The sequence below is a fragment of the Cydia pomonella genome, chromosome 8 (genome assembly GCF_033807575.1).
Source record: "Cydia pomonella isolate Wapato2018A chromosome 8, ilCydPomo1, whole genome shotgun sequence".
NCBI lineage: Eukaryota > Metazoa > Arthropoda > Insecta > Lepidoptera > Tortricidae > Cydia > Cydia pomonella.
Genome location: NC_084710.1, coordinates 15,565,460 through 15,584,174, shown reverse-complemented (window position 1 = coordinate 15,584,174; position 18,715 = coordinate 15,565,460). Strand labels below are relative to the sequence as shown.

The 18,715-nt window shown below is 35.9% G+C and overlaps 1 protein-coding gene across 1 annotated transcript in view; it reads right to left on the bottom strand.

Annotated features, from left to right (window-relative positions):
- Window positions 1-18,429, bottom strand: part of LOC133520680 (fasciclin-1) — a 107,182-nt gene extending 88,753 nt beyond the window's left edge. The window contains exon 1 of the mRNA XM_061855281.1: window positions 18,166-18,429. Coding sequence (XP_061711265.1) covers window positions 18,166-18,267 — 102 coding nt within the window. The 5' untranslated portion in view covers window positions 18,268-18,429. The remainder of the gene's footprint in view (window positions 1-18,165) is intronic.
- Between the last annotated feature and the right edge of the window lie 286 nt (window positions 18,430-18,715).

Genomic DNA, 18,715 nt, shown 5'->3' with positions numbered 1-18,715 from the left:
TACCTTTGCAGCTTTGCTGTGAAGATTATTTTATGCTGTAGGCACTTAAAGATCCGATTGTGATAACCACGTAGTATTAAAAACAGATCCCTAACTAGATTGCGTGCGTATAGGCGCCACTGCGCGCCCTTTCGACTCCTACTGTTTTTAATTTTCTGTGGCGATGTCAACGTGTGATAGGCACATAGTAAAATTCGGGGTTAAAGCAAGGAGTTGATTCCATGCACGTGACTTGTGAGATCTGCCAACCCGTCTCAACAGTATCCGCGTTAGGCACAGGCCCTACTGGCGGCGGCAGAGCGATTATCTATTACCGTAAATAGGGTAAAAGTACGAGAATATTTTTTCATTTTTAGGGCGCATAATCTACCCAAAGTTTTAAAATGTATCATATGTAATAGATAGAAATTATTAAGTCTAGGCATCTAGTACGTAATTCTACATATCCATAAATAAATAATTCGGCTCAGCAATCAGTTGTTCTATTTCGGCATTCTTTCGGATCTTCCAACTGCAATTGTTCCTTTTGACAGGTCCCAAAATCTTTCTTAACACCTTGAATCATCATTGGGTCGACCAACTGGAAGCTGTCCTGTTGGTCATCCTAAAAAATGGCAGGCTGTTGTGTTGGAGGCCCAGACTCATTTTGGGTCATCGCGCCAGCCAAGTAAGGAAGTATAAATGAATTATGTTTTATATAAGACATAAATAAAATAAATAAATAAAACAAATATTGGATATTCTTACACAAATTGACTAAGCCCCACAGTAAGCTTAAGAAGGCTTTATTTAATTTAATAGAAAATGTAAATACTGCTGGTACCTATTTTACAGTACCTGGAACAAGATTGTAAGTGTGACCGAAGCTGATTGTTTGTGCGTGATAACTTTTTCTGGGAGAAAACACAAGCCCTCTTAAAAAAAACCTCACCGCTTCTCGTTTATCGCCGACGTTCTGACAGCTACCTAACACGTGTCCTCCATCCCCTTTTATTAGGCCAAATCTCTTAAAAGCGCGCATGCCCCGAAATAAACGTATTCATAGCTTGTTTATTGTAGCGACGTGTTTTATTCCGATATAACAGTTTTTGCATAAATCTACCTTTTTGCTTTTACTACCCTTCTGCAGCTCCATAACATCGCGGCGGAAATTTCGCATTGTTTTTTGATTACCTGTGACTTCATTTTACCTACCAATCAGACCATCGAATCACGTATGATTCTTTAAGTGATTCGACTTCCACTTGAACTGTCTATATTTAACTTAATTACAAACTAAATTGGACATATCAGAACTCTAGTTAATTTTGTGTTGATGTTTTACTTTACCGATAGTTCCTTTTAAAGTCAGTTTCATTAATAGCACATATGTAAAATTTTAAAATTATAATCGAAATGGATATCAGTAGTGCTAGTGATTGCGTATATGGATTGCTTATTGTCCGAAATAAACGAATTTTATTTTTATTTACTTTATTTAATAGTTACACTGCAAGGAAGCATTTCGAATTATTATTTCATAGATTCGATATTTGTAATTGTTTTTTTTTTTATTTATTGTTTGTAAAAATGGACATGTAAAAGTGCCCCTGTGGCCTATTTGCTAAATAAATGTTTGATATTTGATATTTGAATGTTACTTCTGTAGGTACAGTCAAGTGTAAAAATATGGATGCAAACAACATGACTAAACAATAACATACTCAAAAATATATCCCATAGCAAATTAAGAACAATAGTACATATTTTTGAATATGTTACATACATGTACATATTTGTTCCTGAGTCATGGGTGTTTTTCTATGTATTTAATATTTATAAATATTTATATATTATATATATCGTTGTCTAAGTACCCTCAACACAAGCCTTATTGAGCTTACTGTGGGACTTAGTCAATTTGTGTAATAATGTCCTATAATATTTATTTATTTATTTTATATGCTTTATGCACGTATATTTTTATAGTTGTCTGTACAAAATTCATTTTATCTCGCTACCTGTTTCGCAGCTAACAACACATTTGGGACCCCCAAACTACATTAGGTACGCTTGTATGTTGAGGCCGGGTCATTCTAATGTCTACAAACAAAGCATTAGGAAAAGTCATCCAAGACTGCCAGTCACGTATATAATACTTCCAAACTTTAACAGTATACGTAAATAGCTAAACTCGCTGCGGCGAGTAAGGAAAGACAAATGCCTGCGTCATTACGGGTGCTCCCCGCGTAGTGAACGAATGGACCTGAATGTAGTGGGAAATGGTTTTCCGAATTTAATGCCCATTTAGAATCACTTCTTTTGATTTATCAATCATCGGTATCTACTTCCTTTTCTTTTCTAGTATAGACGATTTGCCGTATATATAAGTAGGTGAAGATTAGAATAATGATGATGGTGAGGTGTTACTTCAGGGAGTGGCATCAATATACGTGCAACCTAAGCTCACATGTTCTTTTTTTTGTGACGTTAGGACTTAGACCGGGTGTGTAATGTTTCTTTTTTAATATTTTTATTAAAACTATCATACAATTGCCATAGTGCCATTTGAAATATCATTTCTTGTTATAATGTAATATGATGATTTTTTATATTATGATTTAATCTAAACTGTAATTTATATAAAGCCTAGTTATGTTTATTTTTACTAGTATATCATATTATATTTTAATATAACGTAATACTTTATTTATATAATCAAAAACGTTATTTTTATACGGGGTCGCAGTTCTAACCTAACCTGACCCACTTTTTGCTTGATATTCGTTTGTGTGAGGTCACAGTGTTAACCAAACCCACTTATCCGCGAGCCTTTTATTTCTATCGAAATCTACTTACATATAATTATAAAACGTCACTAGTACGAACAAATATATTTTAGAGTATAAACTAATTATGGCAGTGCATATTAAATGAAAAGTAAATATACCTTATAACAATTATACCAAGAATAACATTATGTATGTCGTTGATTAGGTTATATAATAGTAGCATGCCTTTTATTATATTATTCAAAATGACGATACGTATGTCAAACTATAATATATAAAAAATAATTATAAAAAAATTTGCGCACCCCTTCAGTTCATGTCAATAAGGTATCTGAGAATATGTTTCTTTTTTTTTTAAATTTTGTTTTTTTGTGGTGAGTGTTCCGACTGAATACTTATCTCGCGATCTGAATAGCACGCGAAGCACGATCATCGTAAACGCTGCCCGCGCTGTAAGAGCTTGAAAAAGGAGACCTAGGCTCTCCGAAACATGTCGCGCGAGAGAGTAAAAACACGCAAGTGTCAACCGTGAAATTAGTGTAATTTTTCTTGCCTTTTTTATGTGTGACTTATGTGACAATTTCGTAGTTTCTATTGTGTTGTACTGTAAGTACCTACCTAACTAGAATTCATAATAATATCACTTATTAATATTCCGTTGCCACACAGATAGGAATCGACACGCGCGTACAGCAATACAATGTACTTTAAATCTTCTTCTTCTTCCTCGCGTTGTCCCGACATTTTGCCACGGCTCATGGGAGCCTGGGGTCCGCTTGACAACTAATCCCAGATTTGGCGTAGGCACTAGATTTTACGAAAGCGACTGCCATCTGACCTTCCAACCCAGAGGGTAAACTAGGCCTTGTTGGGATTAGTCCGGTTTCCTTACGATGTTTTCCTTCACCGAAAAGCGACTGGTAAATATCAAATGATATTTCGTACATAAGTTCCGAAAAACTCATTGGTACGAGCCGGGGTTTGAACCCGCGACCTCCGCATTGCAAGTCGCACGGTCTTACCGCTAGGCCACCAGCGCTTTTACAATGTACTTTAAATATAGATGTTAAACTGGAAATGGAAATTCTCAGATATTAGGGTATAGCGAACATAAAGACCTCGCATCTCAATGTCGGTTTACTCTTCTGAATATAAAGGGCTTCCACCTGCGAGTGACGTGACATGAACGTGTTATGTGCTTCCGGAATGCTAACCTAACATTATTGGATTCCATTCGTTTGTCGTCAGCCTGTGCTCGGATCCCATTACGTCTCGAGACACTACGCGTGGATTCTGGTAATTGGTTAATAAACGAGAATCCAAATCTAAGTTCTTGATGACATCGCCGAGAGCTTCGCGCTTGAAGTTCTAAAATGTGGCAAAATATTAGGTAAATACGAGCTTGAATAATAGGCGCCACGAATGTGGAAAAAAACCGGACAAGTGCGAGTCAGACTCGCCTACCGAGGGTTCCGTACTTTTAAGTAGTGGTTGTTATAGCGGCAACAGAAATACAACATCTGTGAAAATTTCAGCTGACTAGCTATCACGGTGACGGACGAACAGCGGAATCTTAGTAATAGGGTCCCGTTTACCTTTTGGGTACGGAACCCTAAAAATAGACTAGGAAGGCAGTGAGGAAGAAAAAGCGGCCAAATGCGAGTCGGACTCGCCCATGAAGGGTTCCGTACCATTTATGACGTATTAAAAAAACGACTTAAGATCTCGTTCAAACCAATTTTCGGTGGAAGTTTGCAATGTACATCATATATTTTTTTAGTTTTATCATTCTCTTATTTTAGAAGTTACAGGGGGGGGGACACATTTTGCCCCCTTTGAAGTGTCTCTCGCGCAAACTGTTCAGTTTAGAAAAAAAAATATTAGAAACCTCAATATCATTTTTGAAGATGTGTTCAAAGATACCCCACACGACATGGGTCTGATGAAAAAAAAATTTGAGTTTCAGTTCTAAGTATGGGGAACCCCAAAATTTATTGTTTTTTTTTTCTATTTTTGTGTGATGAAAATCTTAATGCGGTTCACAGAATACATCTACTTACCAAGTTTCAACAGTATAGTTTTTATAGTTTCGGAAAAACAGTGGCTGTGACATACGGACGGACAGACAGACATCAGACATGACGAATCCATAAGGGTTCCGTTTTTGCCATTTGGCTACGGAAACCTAAAAAGGAGGTGGATGCCGTTTTTTCAGAAAAATAAAATAAAATAAACATGTTTCAATAAGAACCTTTCAGTAAAAAATCACTCGAAAGATCAACTGTGTTCCGTAAAGTTCGATTAAAACGATTAAAAGTTAGCTAGCAGCATAAATCACAAAGCAAATGAGAATCCCGGGTATCGGTTGACACCCGCATCACTGTCAAGTGGCTCCGGGCTTTATTCGCTACGGCGAAACTCAAGGAACCCATGTCATATTGAATTAAAATGTTTGAAAAGAACACGTACAAGTTCGTACTTGGCAACGCAGGAGCCTGCTCAATTCGTATAATAAACTGTATTATGGTAAATTATATCGGTCACATGTTGCTCAAATTGTATTCGTAGGCTGCTCAAGTGAACTTTTAGTCAAATAAGGTAAATTGTGTTTAATTATATTTTACCAGTTTAATAGTTTCACTTATCTTTTTCTTTTACACAGACAAATTGATAAGTCTCATTGCATGTATAAATAGGTAACCTGCCTATACATTCTAAATAAGACTGTAGGGATATCTGAGGGAGTATGTAATAAGAAATGCAAGAGTACTTAATTAAGAACCGGTATTCACAAAATTGCGACCGGGAGACAACTAAGTAGCGAGCTATGCGCTGGACCTTCCGTAGGCGCGCGGAATGCTGACAACGCATAAGGTGTGCATATAAAGACCAAGATAAATTTACATATACACATTTATATAATAATAACTAGTCTCATACTCTTTGAGTCAAAGCCACAAGGCATGCAGAAGCAGTCACGTAGGACAAAGCCCGAGATTGGGCTACGTAACTAACTTAGGAGCATTATTATAGCGGCATCCGTAAGCTTATGTCAGCAAGTATGTGGTTCAGACGGCTTGGCCTGATTCACGATGAGTCTGTAAAGCAACGGAAAACTAGTTGGCTTGGTGAAGTGCTGATTGGGTTTATAATTTACTAAATTACTATCGCATAAACTTCATTAGTACAAATTACCTTAAGAGGGATATACCACGTGATCCCTCACACAAAAAGAGAAAACGTTTTTCCACTTCTAATTTCATATTTGTTAGTTTGTTATTAACACGATGAAAAATTAGGTTTATAGGATTTTCTTTTGTTTCAAAATTAGCTAAACAAAAAAAAATGTTTTTTTAAAGATTTGATTTGTTACGATTTAGTTAGTGGAAAACGTTTTCTCCAGTACCCCTCGTGTAAATTTATTCGATAGCGAAACGTGACGTACGCGTTTGCGTTAAGTCTCATTTTGTATGGTATTTAGAAACAGCGCGGCAAGCAGAACGTTTTGGAAACTCAAAATCCCATACAAAATGAGAATAAACGCAAACGCGTACGTCACGTTTCGCTATCGAATACATTTACGCAAGGGGCACAGAAGGGGCAAAGCTATTCTTCCCTCTTGATAAAATAACAGTTTTTTGTAACACTGTAAGAACAAAACCATAACGTAGCGCTATGCATATATATTCATGCTAATTATATATAAAAAAATATCTTACCAACAAATTTTTAACTACCTACACCGACAAATTTATTACTAAGTGTTTATGTTTTCTTACGGTGGGTATGTTATCCTTGTCTAACTCGCTACCTAATTTCGGGTGCTATTATAGAAGAGCGTAACTACGTTAACACTTCACTAACCACCCACTGGTAGCCGACAGTTTACTGGTTTTCGCATCGACCCGTGAGTGGTGGGCTTTTCGACCCGACCACTCACGGGTTGAGCGCCACTTGAAGGGATAAGTAATCACTCGGTGAGCGTAATGATAAGCTCGCCGTGCCGAATTACGCAAAGAAATCCCAAGAACGTCCAACTTTGAACATATTCTCCCAAAGTTTCGCATTGCACCTAGTAATTATTAGAGCTCCGAATGACTAGTCAAAATACTCGACAACAACGGAAACCTTTGTGCATTCCGCCCGCTTATTCCCAACCAAACGAAATGGAGCTCGGCGAGCGTTGTGAAAAATAATACTCTTAAGAAATAAGAGCAACGTTTTCATTTTCATTCGAGATGACGAATGTAACTTTTTTTAACAATATTGGCATGGTACCTAATATTTAACTTTCGCGTTTTGAACACATAATAAATTACATTTATATCCGGGTCTATAGCAAATTTATTTTATTACCTACCTTTATCTACCGACATTTTGACACAAGTTTTTCATAGACTTTACGTCGGGTAGTTACACAAATGTCTGTTTTGACATTTTGCTGGGACATTAGTTAGCCGCGACCATGACCAGTGAAACCTGTGTCGAAACGTCGGCAAATAAAGGTAACACGGTAATACAATACATTTGCTATCCGGACTTGGTTAGAAATGTAATTTAAAATTGGCATGGGTCATGAATATATTGCTTTCTTTACACTTAGCAAGTATAAAAGTATTTAGCAAAGCAGAATGTAATATTAGTAGCGAATAACTAAACTAAGTACTATTTCATTACACTTGCTCGAAAAAGATCTTATTTCATGCAGGTGTGCTGAAGGACAAAGGCCTATTTTGTTCCCGTGGGAGTTATGGATTGTAAAAAAAAGCTATAACTCCCTAGGGAGTTAAATATAAGTATATATATATATATATATATAGTTTTTTTTAATTATGTCACTTATTCATACAAACCAAGTAGCATAAATGAGTTTTACTTTTAAAATACTGACGTTTATAATGTAATATTTTTATTATGTTTAAAATTATTTAATTTGATTAATTTAACAGCCGTTTAAAATATTTTTACGAGTACACAATGTTCAATCGTGGCTGAGTGCCGAATTCTGTGCCTTCGATGCCTCACCTGCAAAGAAATGACAAAATGGCGGATGAATGTTTGATATGTCACCGTATTTAAGAATTATTTCGCTTAAAATTTAGTTTTTTCTTCGCAAGTGTGATGAAAACATTGTGTGTAACTCTGGGGGTAACAGACAAAGAACCTTTACCTAATGTTATTTAGAGCCTCGTCTGCCAACAAACCATACTCTGGTTTGGCGGAAGTTGTGATTTAGTTTTAGGGTTTGTTTTTTGAATAAACATTTATTTCATTTATTTTTCATTTTTTTAATCAAAGCGTCGTCAAAGACTCATCTGCAGCAAGTTCGGTTTATAGATAATTTATGGCAAGTTTTTACGTGAAATATATCGCCACGTGTTTAAAGCTACCGCTAAGTCAAGTGGTATTGAACTGACGTGGTCGTGCAAACAGAAAAGAGTGTTATTCTTTTTTTCAGACAAAAATCTCTTTGATGCACATTTTACCTAAGAATCAAGAGATATATAAGCATTTTTCTTTCAAAGTTCATACTAGTAGGAGTATTCGACGGTATTTAGGCCAGAATTAAGTGTTGTATTAGAATTAATTTAGAATGGCGAACTCCTTTAAATAAATAAAAAAGTTTCTTATCATACCTATCAAACAGGACCCACATATTACCAAGACAGGAATAGAATACATAAGTGACCGACGCGCGTCACGCACAGGGCCCGCATCCATCGCCTTTATTGAATTCCCCGCCAAATGATACTCGTACTTCGTCACCTCCAGGAACGCAGGAAACGATAACAGGAAACATTTGGTGATTTATCGCAATGGAACCTGTTTATTTATTCAAATTTTCTATGCACGTAATTGGTCGTTACATCACATACATTGTGTAGACATTTAAATTGAAATATTTTAACGGTCTTTACGAAACTCAATGTCATATATAGTGCTTTATGTTCAACACATCTAAGTAAATAGATATTGATAAATAATCAATATTTACTATTAAAACCTTCAATTTTGACCCGAAACAGTAAATTATTTGTTTGTTTCTATTCGTCTTAAGAATTAAATGAAAATTTAACTTGGTGGCTATTTAGGTATATACCTATAGTTACCTACTAAAGAATAAAATTAATAAAATAATAAAATTTCTTCTCAAGATTTCTTCTTTAATACTGCCTGTCAACTTACGCTTAGTTGGATGAGTAATGTTGTTGAGAGATGAACTAACCACATCAAAGCTTCTACCTAACTGGGAAAATCATCAACTAAATTAAGTAATCGGTATGTTACAGCTAACATGAATGTTAGTCTAACTTACCTTTACTAAAGTCAAAAATATACTTAGGCATAAAGGCATAAATATAGTTACATTATTGTATATTAACATCAAAGTATTTTTATTGCATTATTAAATAACTTATTAACAATCGACTTAAAAGTTAAAGGTGAAATACCTCTATATTGCAAAGCATTTTACATTACACAAAACCATTTTTATTTCCTACTTCTTTCGATTCCAATTACTCCAGACCTGGCTGAAACCACACAAAGAAAAAACGCGATATAAAACACATCCGGAAAATGTTATCGTAATTCCAACGGTGATATCGGATATATCTCAGAAAGTAAATATTAAATTATCCTCTATGGTATTTTTATTATGTATATGGATAGGACTCCATTTGCTTGATTTCACTTTGATTCAATTCATTGATGCCTGGGATATATAACATTTAAAAGAAACTAAAAAAAATCTCAGTCTTACATTAGCTTATAAGTATGTAGTACCAAATGACAACTAAGTAGGTAACTATACATTATGTAATATTTAAACGCCATTTGGAAAACGTATTTAAGAGAGAAATGTAAAAAAAACACGGTTGTATGAGACTTAATATGGATTTAGAAATATTCGCATGTAAACATTTAACTTGCATTAATGTTAATCCTTTTTCCTCTTTTTAAGCCAATCCATTAAGCTCATCCCCTGCCCTTTATGTCTGTCATTCCGCGCAAACAACTGTTTATGCGCATACCTGACCCGAGAGAAATTTATTAAAATACTTTTCTCTCTGACGACGGGTAACGTGCCATTGTAATGTAGTTGTTCTTATGCGCAATTTTTTTCCTAATGCATTTTTTTCTAGACAGCGTATATAATATTAACAGACACTCTCCATTCTCTTTTTCATACGTGAATGGCTTATTTTGGACTATAAATAGCCGTAGTCGATTTAAATAAACATATCATAAAATATTTGTCAAAACACGAAGTGTTTTCAATAGAAAATTACTCCACTGCAAGCGACATTTGAGCCCGGGTCTTATTGGTTTATTTTAAAGTGATGTTGATGCGTCCACATTATTTTATTACATCGGGGCCCTCGTGAGTTCCTCTTAGGTAACCTTATATCCATCATAAGTCGCAACCTCTACAAAGGAAGCTCAAATGAAATTTAACTGCCCGTTGATCGACGAAGGGATCCGTTGTCCACAATAATTACCTCTAAGAGGAAGTGAGTAAGACGAGATCAACTCGCGTGGTCCAAGAATTCACAATTTAAACATTTATTCTAACGCGTTTTCACATCGTCTACAGATAATTCTCTTGAATGCTGAAATAATACTTAAATGCCGGCAGCCTCGAGTTAAATTCTTGATAATGTTCGCTCATTTAATACCCGACTTCGGATTACATTAATTGTTCTAAGCGACCAAAATATAAACAATTTGCGGTAAAGTTTTGCAACCGTACATTTAACTCATTCACAATGTTTTCATTTCATCGCTTAAAATTAAATGAGAGCCATCATTGTCTCTGGAGTAGAAATGGTTGGTGCCGTTAATGTCCACATTTCTTCTGACCCATTACCACGCCATGCACCGTCGAGTTTAAACATCTAGAACGGCTGCTATTACGCCGATCCTGTGTTTCCCGTTTTAACCCTCGTTTTAACTCATCTTTGTAATGTAGCGGATGATTACTTTATTTTTGCTTTTTTGCCCCTGTTCAAATGAATGACTCATTTGAAGACGAAATTAAAAAGTAGGTACTTTTTTACATATACGGCCTCACTGTAACAGTTTTCATGTCAGAACAACAAAAGTGGAAAAAATCCGATATCATTCAATCAACTAAAAACCAGATTTTGTATACCTAATATAGTATTACCAGTTATGAAACTGTTTTGTTTTAATATATGCCCAAGTACAAAATATTATTTTACGCACGATCTACTTCCCATATCATTTTATTAGTAATAACCCGAAATTCCTTAGTACTCCTCAGAATATAATGGTCTTTTTATAAATTCTCAATTTGCAATACCAAGCTTAAATATAAGGATTTAACGTAGATATGGTGGTAAAGATAAAATATACAAAGACCGCTAAATAGGAACGGCATTCTCATCTGAATAAGAAAAGTTTGAAATAAAGTTGGACCACAGCGCAAGTTAACCAACATAAACGGATGCAACCGTTTGAGACGCTGCGTTCAATTATGTAACCAAGGCCTACACAGCGACTTCAGTTTTTTCTTTTCTTTTATTGTTAGCCCTAAACTTTTAATAAGAAGTTAAAATACTCACATGAACTTTACAATAAAACATACAGTCGAATGAATAACCTCTTTTTTAAACTCTGATAAAATTATGATGAATTACTCATTTTCTATCTGTTTAACGTTATCTTATTGTATTGTTTTAATGCAATCTGTTATTTAAATAGTAATAAGTACTGAAAGATCCCCCAAAAAAATACAATATCTCACTCTATTCAACTAGATTTTGTATTGCTACTACGTTCAACGTGTCTAGTCAATATCAAACCAGACGTTTCACCGGAGAGAGCTTTAGTAGTACTCTCAAGAGCCAGGGATCTCGAGTTCGAGATTAATTTGACCCACGTAACAGACAGCTGCAGCCCTCCAGATGCTCGATTAAGTGAAACTGTAATCAACGTGGACAAAGACCGGTTTGACGTGGTAGCTACCTCTCAATTTCTGATTCGTTGACTTATGGATGTTAACTGTTGTGGAATTGCTTTGTTGCTTGACATGTGATACCGCCCGAGGGTAGCGAACCTTATGGAATTGACAAGCGTTGATAACTCGACTATACCAATAGCTAGAATATACCACTTTTAGAATATGATAGTTTAAAAATATATATATCTGTATCAGACAACTTTCGAAATACTGGAATTTGTTTCAGTTTTGGCGGAATTGTTTAATTTCACAGCATCATATACTTTTTAGGGTTCCGTACCTCAGTTAATTCCGTTATGTGACCTAGAATCTTGAAATTTGGCAAATAGCAATATCATGCAGCCCATGCACAAGTAAAGGAATAAGTCCGAAAAACGGTAGGTTTGTGAATCCGGATCCAGATCCGGATAATTTCATAAATTCGGATCCGGATTGCAAACCCTAACCAGGACTTATGTCGCTGTATGAGGACAGCAGTTCTCCAAAACTACTACCCACTAACAAAATTAAGAACACAGAAACTTTCTGCTTCGCTTAGCTAAACTAAGAAATAAACAGTGGCCTGCGGTATTTCGGGACCGATACCACCTTCAAACCTTCAAGAAAAGAGCGTACTCCCATCTTAAATGCAAACAAAGCATTTACAACCCATCTGGTGCCGAGACTCCAAGAAGTCCCATTATTAATCACAATACTGTGTAATAATCATGAAAGTTTAAAACAGTGGGTAAAACTTAGCAAATAACATAACAAATAATTTTAAGCAATTAAAGAACGTTATGCATACCAGGAGCTGTGGTGTAATGGGCTTTGAAAGAACTTAGTTGTCAGTTAGATTTCACTTCTTTCATTAGCAAAACTGTTAACGAACTTGGCATTCTTTCACATTTAAGTTATGTAGGTGGCATAAAGACAGGTATTGCCGGATTAGCGAAGCTGGGGGTTGCAAAACGCCGTAGTAATGAAAGAACGACTTTAGTTGAGATATACCTACAGAAGATTGTGGATCAGCAAAAGTATAAGGAGTAAAGCATTCTTCGTTGACGAATGGGAAGCCAGCCAAGCTGAAAAGGCAATGCGGTACACGATCATATTTGCGGAGGCAAAAAAATAAGCGAATGCAGTTATTGAGAAGGCGATTCAACTTATTGGGAAGTTCTTAAGATAGGTCCGGAAAACACACATCACCCATAATCAATAAAGAGAATTTTAGTCTTAATAACCAGAAGTGCTTGAGCTTGTTAAGAGAACGAAGAGAGCTCTTGACCTTCCTTCCTCCCTTTCCTTCTTTAGATGATTTTTTCAAATCACCCTTAGTTACCCTTTCGATTCCTGTTAAAAATACGGGATTTTAAGATGACGAATTGTATATATAAGAAATATTAGATAGTTTTGTACTAGTTACTTTTTGAATTGAATGCAGATGTAGAAATAAAAATAAATATAATTCAACATTGAAGCTGCATAAACGTCGTTTCCTCCAGACTTAAAATTTTAAGAATATGTAATTCACTCTTTTCTCTTACTTGGTATCTACATAGCAGCACGTATTCGGCAATGCACCCTCTAATGTACGATTTCCACCGACAGGGTAGAGTATTTTCAATGTGCTTATATACTATATGTATGGTAGAAGCGATGGAATGCATCCGGAGCTGTCCGCGTCCGCGAGGAGCCGACCGGCTTGCAATCGTACAAATGTGAAATGCGTTCCGCGGAGTGCGTTCGGTAGTAATCGTACTTAAACGACTTGTCACAATTTGCACCTCGCTCACTAGGATAACTTTAGTAATCTAAGACTATAAACCTCTCTGGGTGAATGTCCTATCATTAGAATGCAAATGACCGACCTAAAGATGAGAATTGGGATTAAGTGCTGTGCTGTGTACGACAAGTAGTGGGTGGCACAATTGATCTAACTTATATTTTACAGACGTATAATTTTTTAAGTCGTTTTATTTCTGCTATAACACATTGTGCGAACAAATACTAAAAACAGAATAAAATGAATATTTATTTCCAATCTCGAGGTTCTCATCCAATGACCGAAGTTAAGCAACGTCGGGCGGGGTCAGTACTTGGATGGGTGATCGTTTTTATAGATAATGGTACGGAACCCTTCCTGTGCGAGTTCGACTCGCACTTGGCCGATTTTTTTAGTATTTTATTTTAAGATTAGTATTATTTATTTTTAGATTTCATATATTCATAGTTCAGTTCATCATTTATAGTTTAGTTATTTATTCAGAATTAATCTAAATATTTCTTTAAAACTTTAATTCCATTTAATAGACAATTAGATTGACGATCAATGATACAATCATGCCTTCTTTTGAACTAAAATGCTTTTCTAATTATGTTAAAACCTTTGCACTCAATCATTTCTATTTTTTCAGTTCGCACACTAAATTTATTGTTCGCACTATAGAAACCCGCCGTACCGTGATGTGACCTACCGCGCTGACGAGAGAAAAATACAAGGTACTGTGTAGACTGAAAAGGAAAATGTGTGGATAAGTTGTAAACATATATGACGTTCTACGGTTTCATTTCGCGGTGACTCATGGCTTAAACACCAGGAGCCAGATGGTCGGTTACAAATCATTGCAAATTGTATGCAGCTGCTGAATTGTGTAATTTTATACAAGCTCTGTATATTTAATTAATATATCCTTCCTCTGATATGATTAATTTAGCAATCGGCGTTAGTCATCGGTTTAAGTAATCTTCGCCATAGTAAATCATTTCCCATTTTAATTTCCTTCCTATATCGCAAGCGAAATTAACAATCACAATTTTTTCTAATGTAAGAAGAATTTAGGCACCCAAGCACATTTCTCATTATTATCGCAATGTGCACAGTATATGCAGTTAAACGTGGACATTCATAGGCCAATTCAAAACCCTAGTAATTGCCAAAACATTTGAGATGCGTCCGTTTTGTCGTTACGAAATAACAACACAAATATAGAAATTGTGGATTTTCTAGGCAAAATAGTGAAATACAACCAACCAACCACAGACACAAATTGACGCCACCTGAAAGATCGAGGTGTCATCCATAAATTACGTCACGCAAATTTTAGGATTTTTTGCCCTCCCCCCCCCCCTCACACCTGGTCACATTTGGTGACCCCCCCTCCCCCTTGGTGTGGCCATATTTGGCTTTTTTTTTTCAATCAGCAATTCCTACTAAGAGCTAAGTACCTATTATTATTTTAATAAAAATGTTTTTGATAAAAGCAATATAAGAAATTTATGATACTAAACCGATTAGGAAACAAAAAATCACGAATAAAAACGATTTATCATTGTAAAAACTAGTTATTTAACTGTACAGCAAATACAAAAAATCTAAATAAATTTCGGTTACAAGTGAAGTTAAAGTAACAAAGTGACGTCACAAAGTTTGTGACTCCCTCCGCCCCCTTGTCACAACAATGCACATTTTCTGGGCCCCCCTCCCACCTCCTAAACGTGTCACGTAATTAATGGATGACCCCTTTTTACCTTTTTTGTCTGTACCAAATTAGCACGAGATAAACTTTACAATAATATTGTTCTTTCCTCGTTTATCGCTTTAGGTCCTACGAGTACATACAATAATATGCATGAGGTACATGATATATGTTAACTACGATAAGTGACAGTATGAAAATAAATGCGGCCATCATACCTAATATTTTACAAGAACCGTGCTCATAAAATAAAATGTGGATCATATACTGCTTACTACTAAATTTGCACCAAAGATGTAATTATTTTGATAGTACCGAGCTTGATATTAGAGGTAGAAAGCGTTTTTGAATTTATTATGAGCGTAACCCACTGGTAAAACACTAAGCATGTGACGAGCTTGGGAGGCGTGTAAGATATCGAAACCCCGCTCCAGCTACCTGAAACATGCGTTAGGGGAAAAATGCTCCAATATCCCACAACATCGCATAAGAAACTTAATAAACAGCATGCCCAATCGTCAGGAAGCTGTAAGAAGACCCGTGGAAGCAATACGAAATATTAATTTGGTTTATAGGTTTTTTTGTGCTGTGTATGAGGTACCAACAACTGTTAAATTTACATACGAAGAAATGTCTACTCTGTTGATCCAAATTGAGGCAATTCTAAACTCAAGGCCGCTGGCTCCAATGTCAGACGACCCAAATGACCTTTGCCCCCTAACTCCTTCCCACTTCCTCATAGGGCGATCCACAAATTTCGTGCCACACCCCCAGATCACAGCCTACATCATCTGGCTTCAACAAAAGAGAAAATGGCATTCATCCGCAGGGGCACTCCAGGAAGGCGGTCAGGTTGTCGTCAAGGATAGAAGAACTCTGCCTCCCCTTCTCTAGCAACTCGGTCGAGTCGTCCGAGTGATTCATGGCAGTGACGGTGTCGCACGCGTGGCAGACATAAAGACAAAGAGAGAGATCATCCGACGGACTTTCGACAACATCTGTCCTCTTCCTGTCGACCCATAATTGAAGCTTTGTCATAGGGACACACTGTATAAAATTATTGATTTTTAATTGCAAACATTAATGGCTTAACCTAACGAATGAAGGATCAAAAATGAGCCCATTTTTGAACGATTCGTAACATGCTCCCGGCCTTGAAGCATGTGCACTGAAGCCTGAAGCACATGCTTCAAGGCCGGGAGCATGTTACGAATCGTTCAAAAATGGGCTCATTTTTGATCCTTCATTCGTTAGGTTAAGCCATTAATGTTTGCAATTAAAAATCAATAATTTTATACAGTGTGTCCCTATGACAAAGCCGAAATGTACATACGCATTAGGGTTTTTGAACCAGTGTACAATACAAAGTATCATAACAGCCGGTGTAGCGGTTTTGAATAAATTAACAAATTACCAATTTTTACTTTGGAGCAGCCTGTATGTTATTAGCCTAAGGTAATATCCTCAAAGAATAGTATGGAATCTTCTTCAACCTTTTTGATTATCTTTTTTATTTATGACATTAATAAGCTTCTGACTTTTGAAAAATGTCATCATTATCAAATATTTCGAACAAATTGTCAAAACACTACCAATGATTAACACAGCGTGTTTCTTTTTGTTGTCGATTATTGCAAATATGTTTTGTTCAAAAAAATTTTTTATCTTGTGTTTTAAATTTTTTTTACCGTAATTATGAAACTGACAAGTTAATAATTATCTCTATTGCTGAAGAAAACCTAAAGTGCCTTCTTTGTAATGCATTTTGTACATAATTACTTAAAATAATAAACATTATAATTATGATTAAATACGCTTAAAACCTCTCATTAAAAAAAGTGTTAACGTCAGAGCATTCCTGAGAAGTAACCCTACGTGGTATTTCAGGGTTTGTCCAATGGCTAAGGTCACCCTGTATATAATTTAATTTAATGTATTAAAATATTCTTATCTTATAATTAATTTCATTCAGATTGCATATTTTTTAATTAAAATATTCAATGAAATGTATAACTTCAAACGTTTTCGATGTCTCCTCTATGTTCTACTTTAAATATGGCAATTTTGTATTCAAAACTTAGACAGTTCCTAGAGCTTCAAAAACTTACCGTTGTTATCCAATTCCCAACGAATATTCACTTTACCACTTTTGTTTGTATTTCTTATAATTTGAAAGTAAACCAGCGTTTATACTACAGTCCACTCTTATTTATCACCTCGACAACACCTGAGACCAGCGAAGATTTTACATGGTATTTATGATGGATTTCCATGGATTTTACAAGTACGTCATTCATAAAAAAAGCTAGAATCGCAGAATTACATGATTGTTCTTACTGCGAATACAGAGCCTCCTTATATTTATTTTAGTGTTGAATTATTAGCAAGTTAAGTTCAGTTTTTTTTTTTGCTAATAGGTATCTAAAAATAAATAAATAAAATAAAAATAAAATCATTTATTTACCAACTAAATTAAGTTTACATTATTTATCAGGGGCCCCCGCACTAGGTGAGACCTGTATCGCGGGGAACCATGCAGTTAGATTTCTACAGTATCTGAATTTAGTTACTTAAGTGTAGCATGAAAGTTACAAAAATTACTAAAAATTATACTTAAATCTTTGCGTACATTATAAAATATTACTTAGTATAGCTTCTGTCTCCACGTAGTTAAGTGATTGAAGAAAGTCTATTCAATCACAAACGTAGTAGGTACCTAGAACTTGCTCTTATCAAATGGAGCACCAAGTGCCTACCTAATTGGAAACTTTAACTTCACATCCTCCAATCAGATCCTGAAGTCTTAACTAACACAACTTACTCGTATTGGTACCGGCAGATAAAGTTTTCAATCAAGTTCCTTCCATTAATTGCAAAACTAAACTACTTTTCAACGCTCGAAAAAGTTTACCGAACCTTAAGTTCCGAATCAAACTTAACTTTAACATACCTGTGAGAGGTCCGCATCTTCCGTAAGTTTCTCGGCTATGCTCATTCTTCTATCGGCCACGGCGCTCGCAAACATCACAAAGAACAACACTAGAGGTCCCATGTTTACGTTTATGTTATCCTGATCACTTTGAAACTTCACTGCAACTCAAACACTCGCGATGTCATAGGCGTGGATCGCGCGAAGGACGCGCCGCAGTAAGTAACTGCCGGAATAGCGCGGGAGGTACTGACGCGGTTGCCGCAGCCGGCGCGCTCCCCTCCTTCCCACTCGCCCGTTATGTTAGTGTATACTCAGACTGGTCATTCCAGTCACCGTAATGTGGCCGTTGTGAGTTCAAAATTGGCACTCCAGCTCACTCTGAGCGGAGTACACTTCATTGTCGAAGATTAGTGCTCTAACCGTGGAAACGACTGAGACAATGGCTAATGGTAGTACTTAGAGCCAACTTATGCATTTGCCAACGAATAATGTGGTTCGTTTTCAAAACTGTTCCAATTCTCCTGTGTACAAATCAAGTACATACTCAAAACCATTCATTCAACATTAG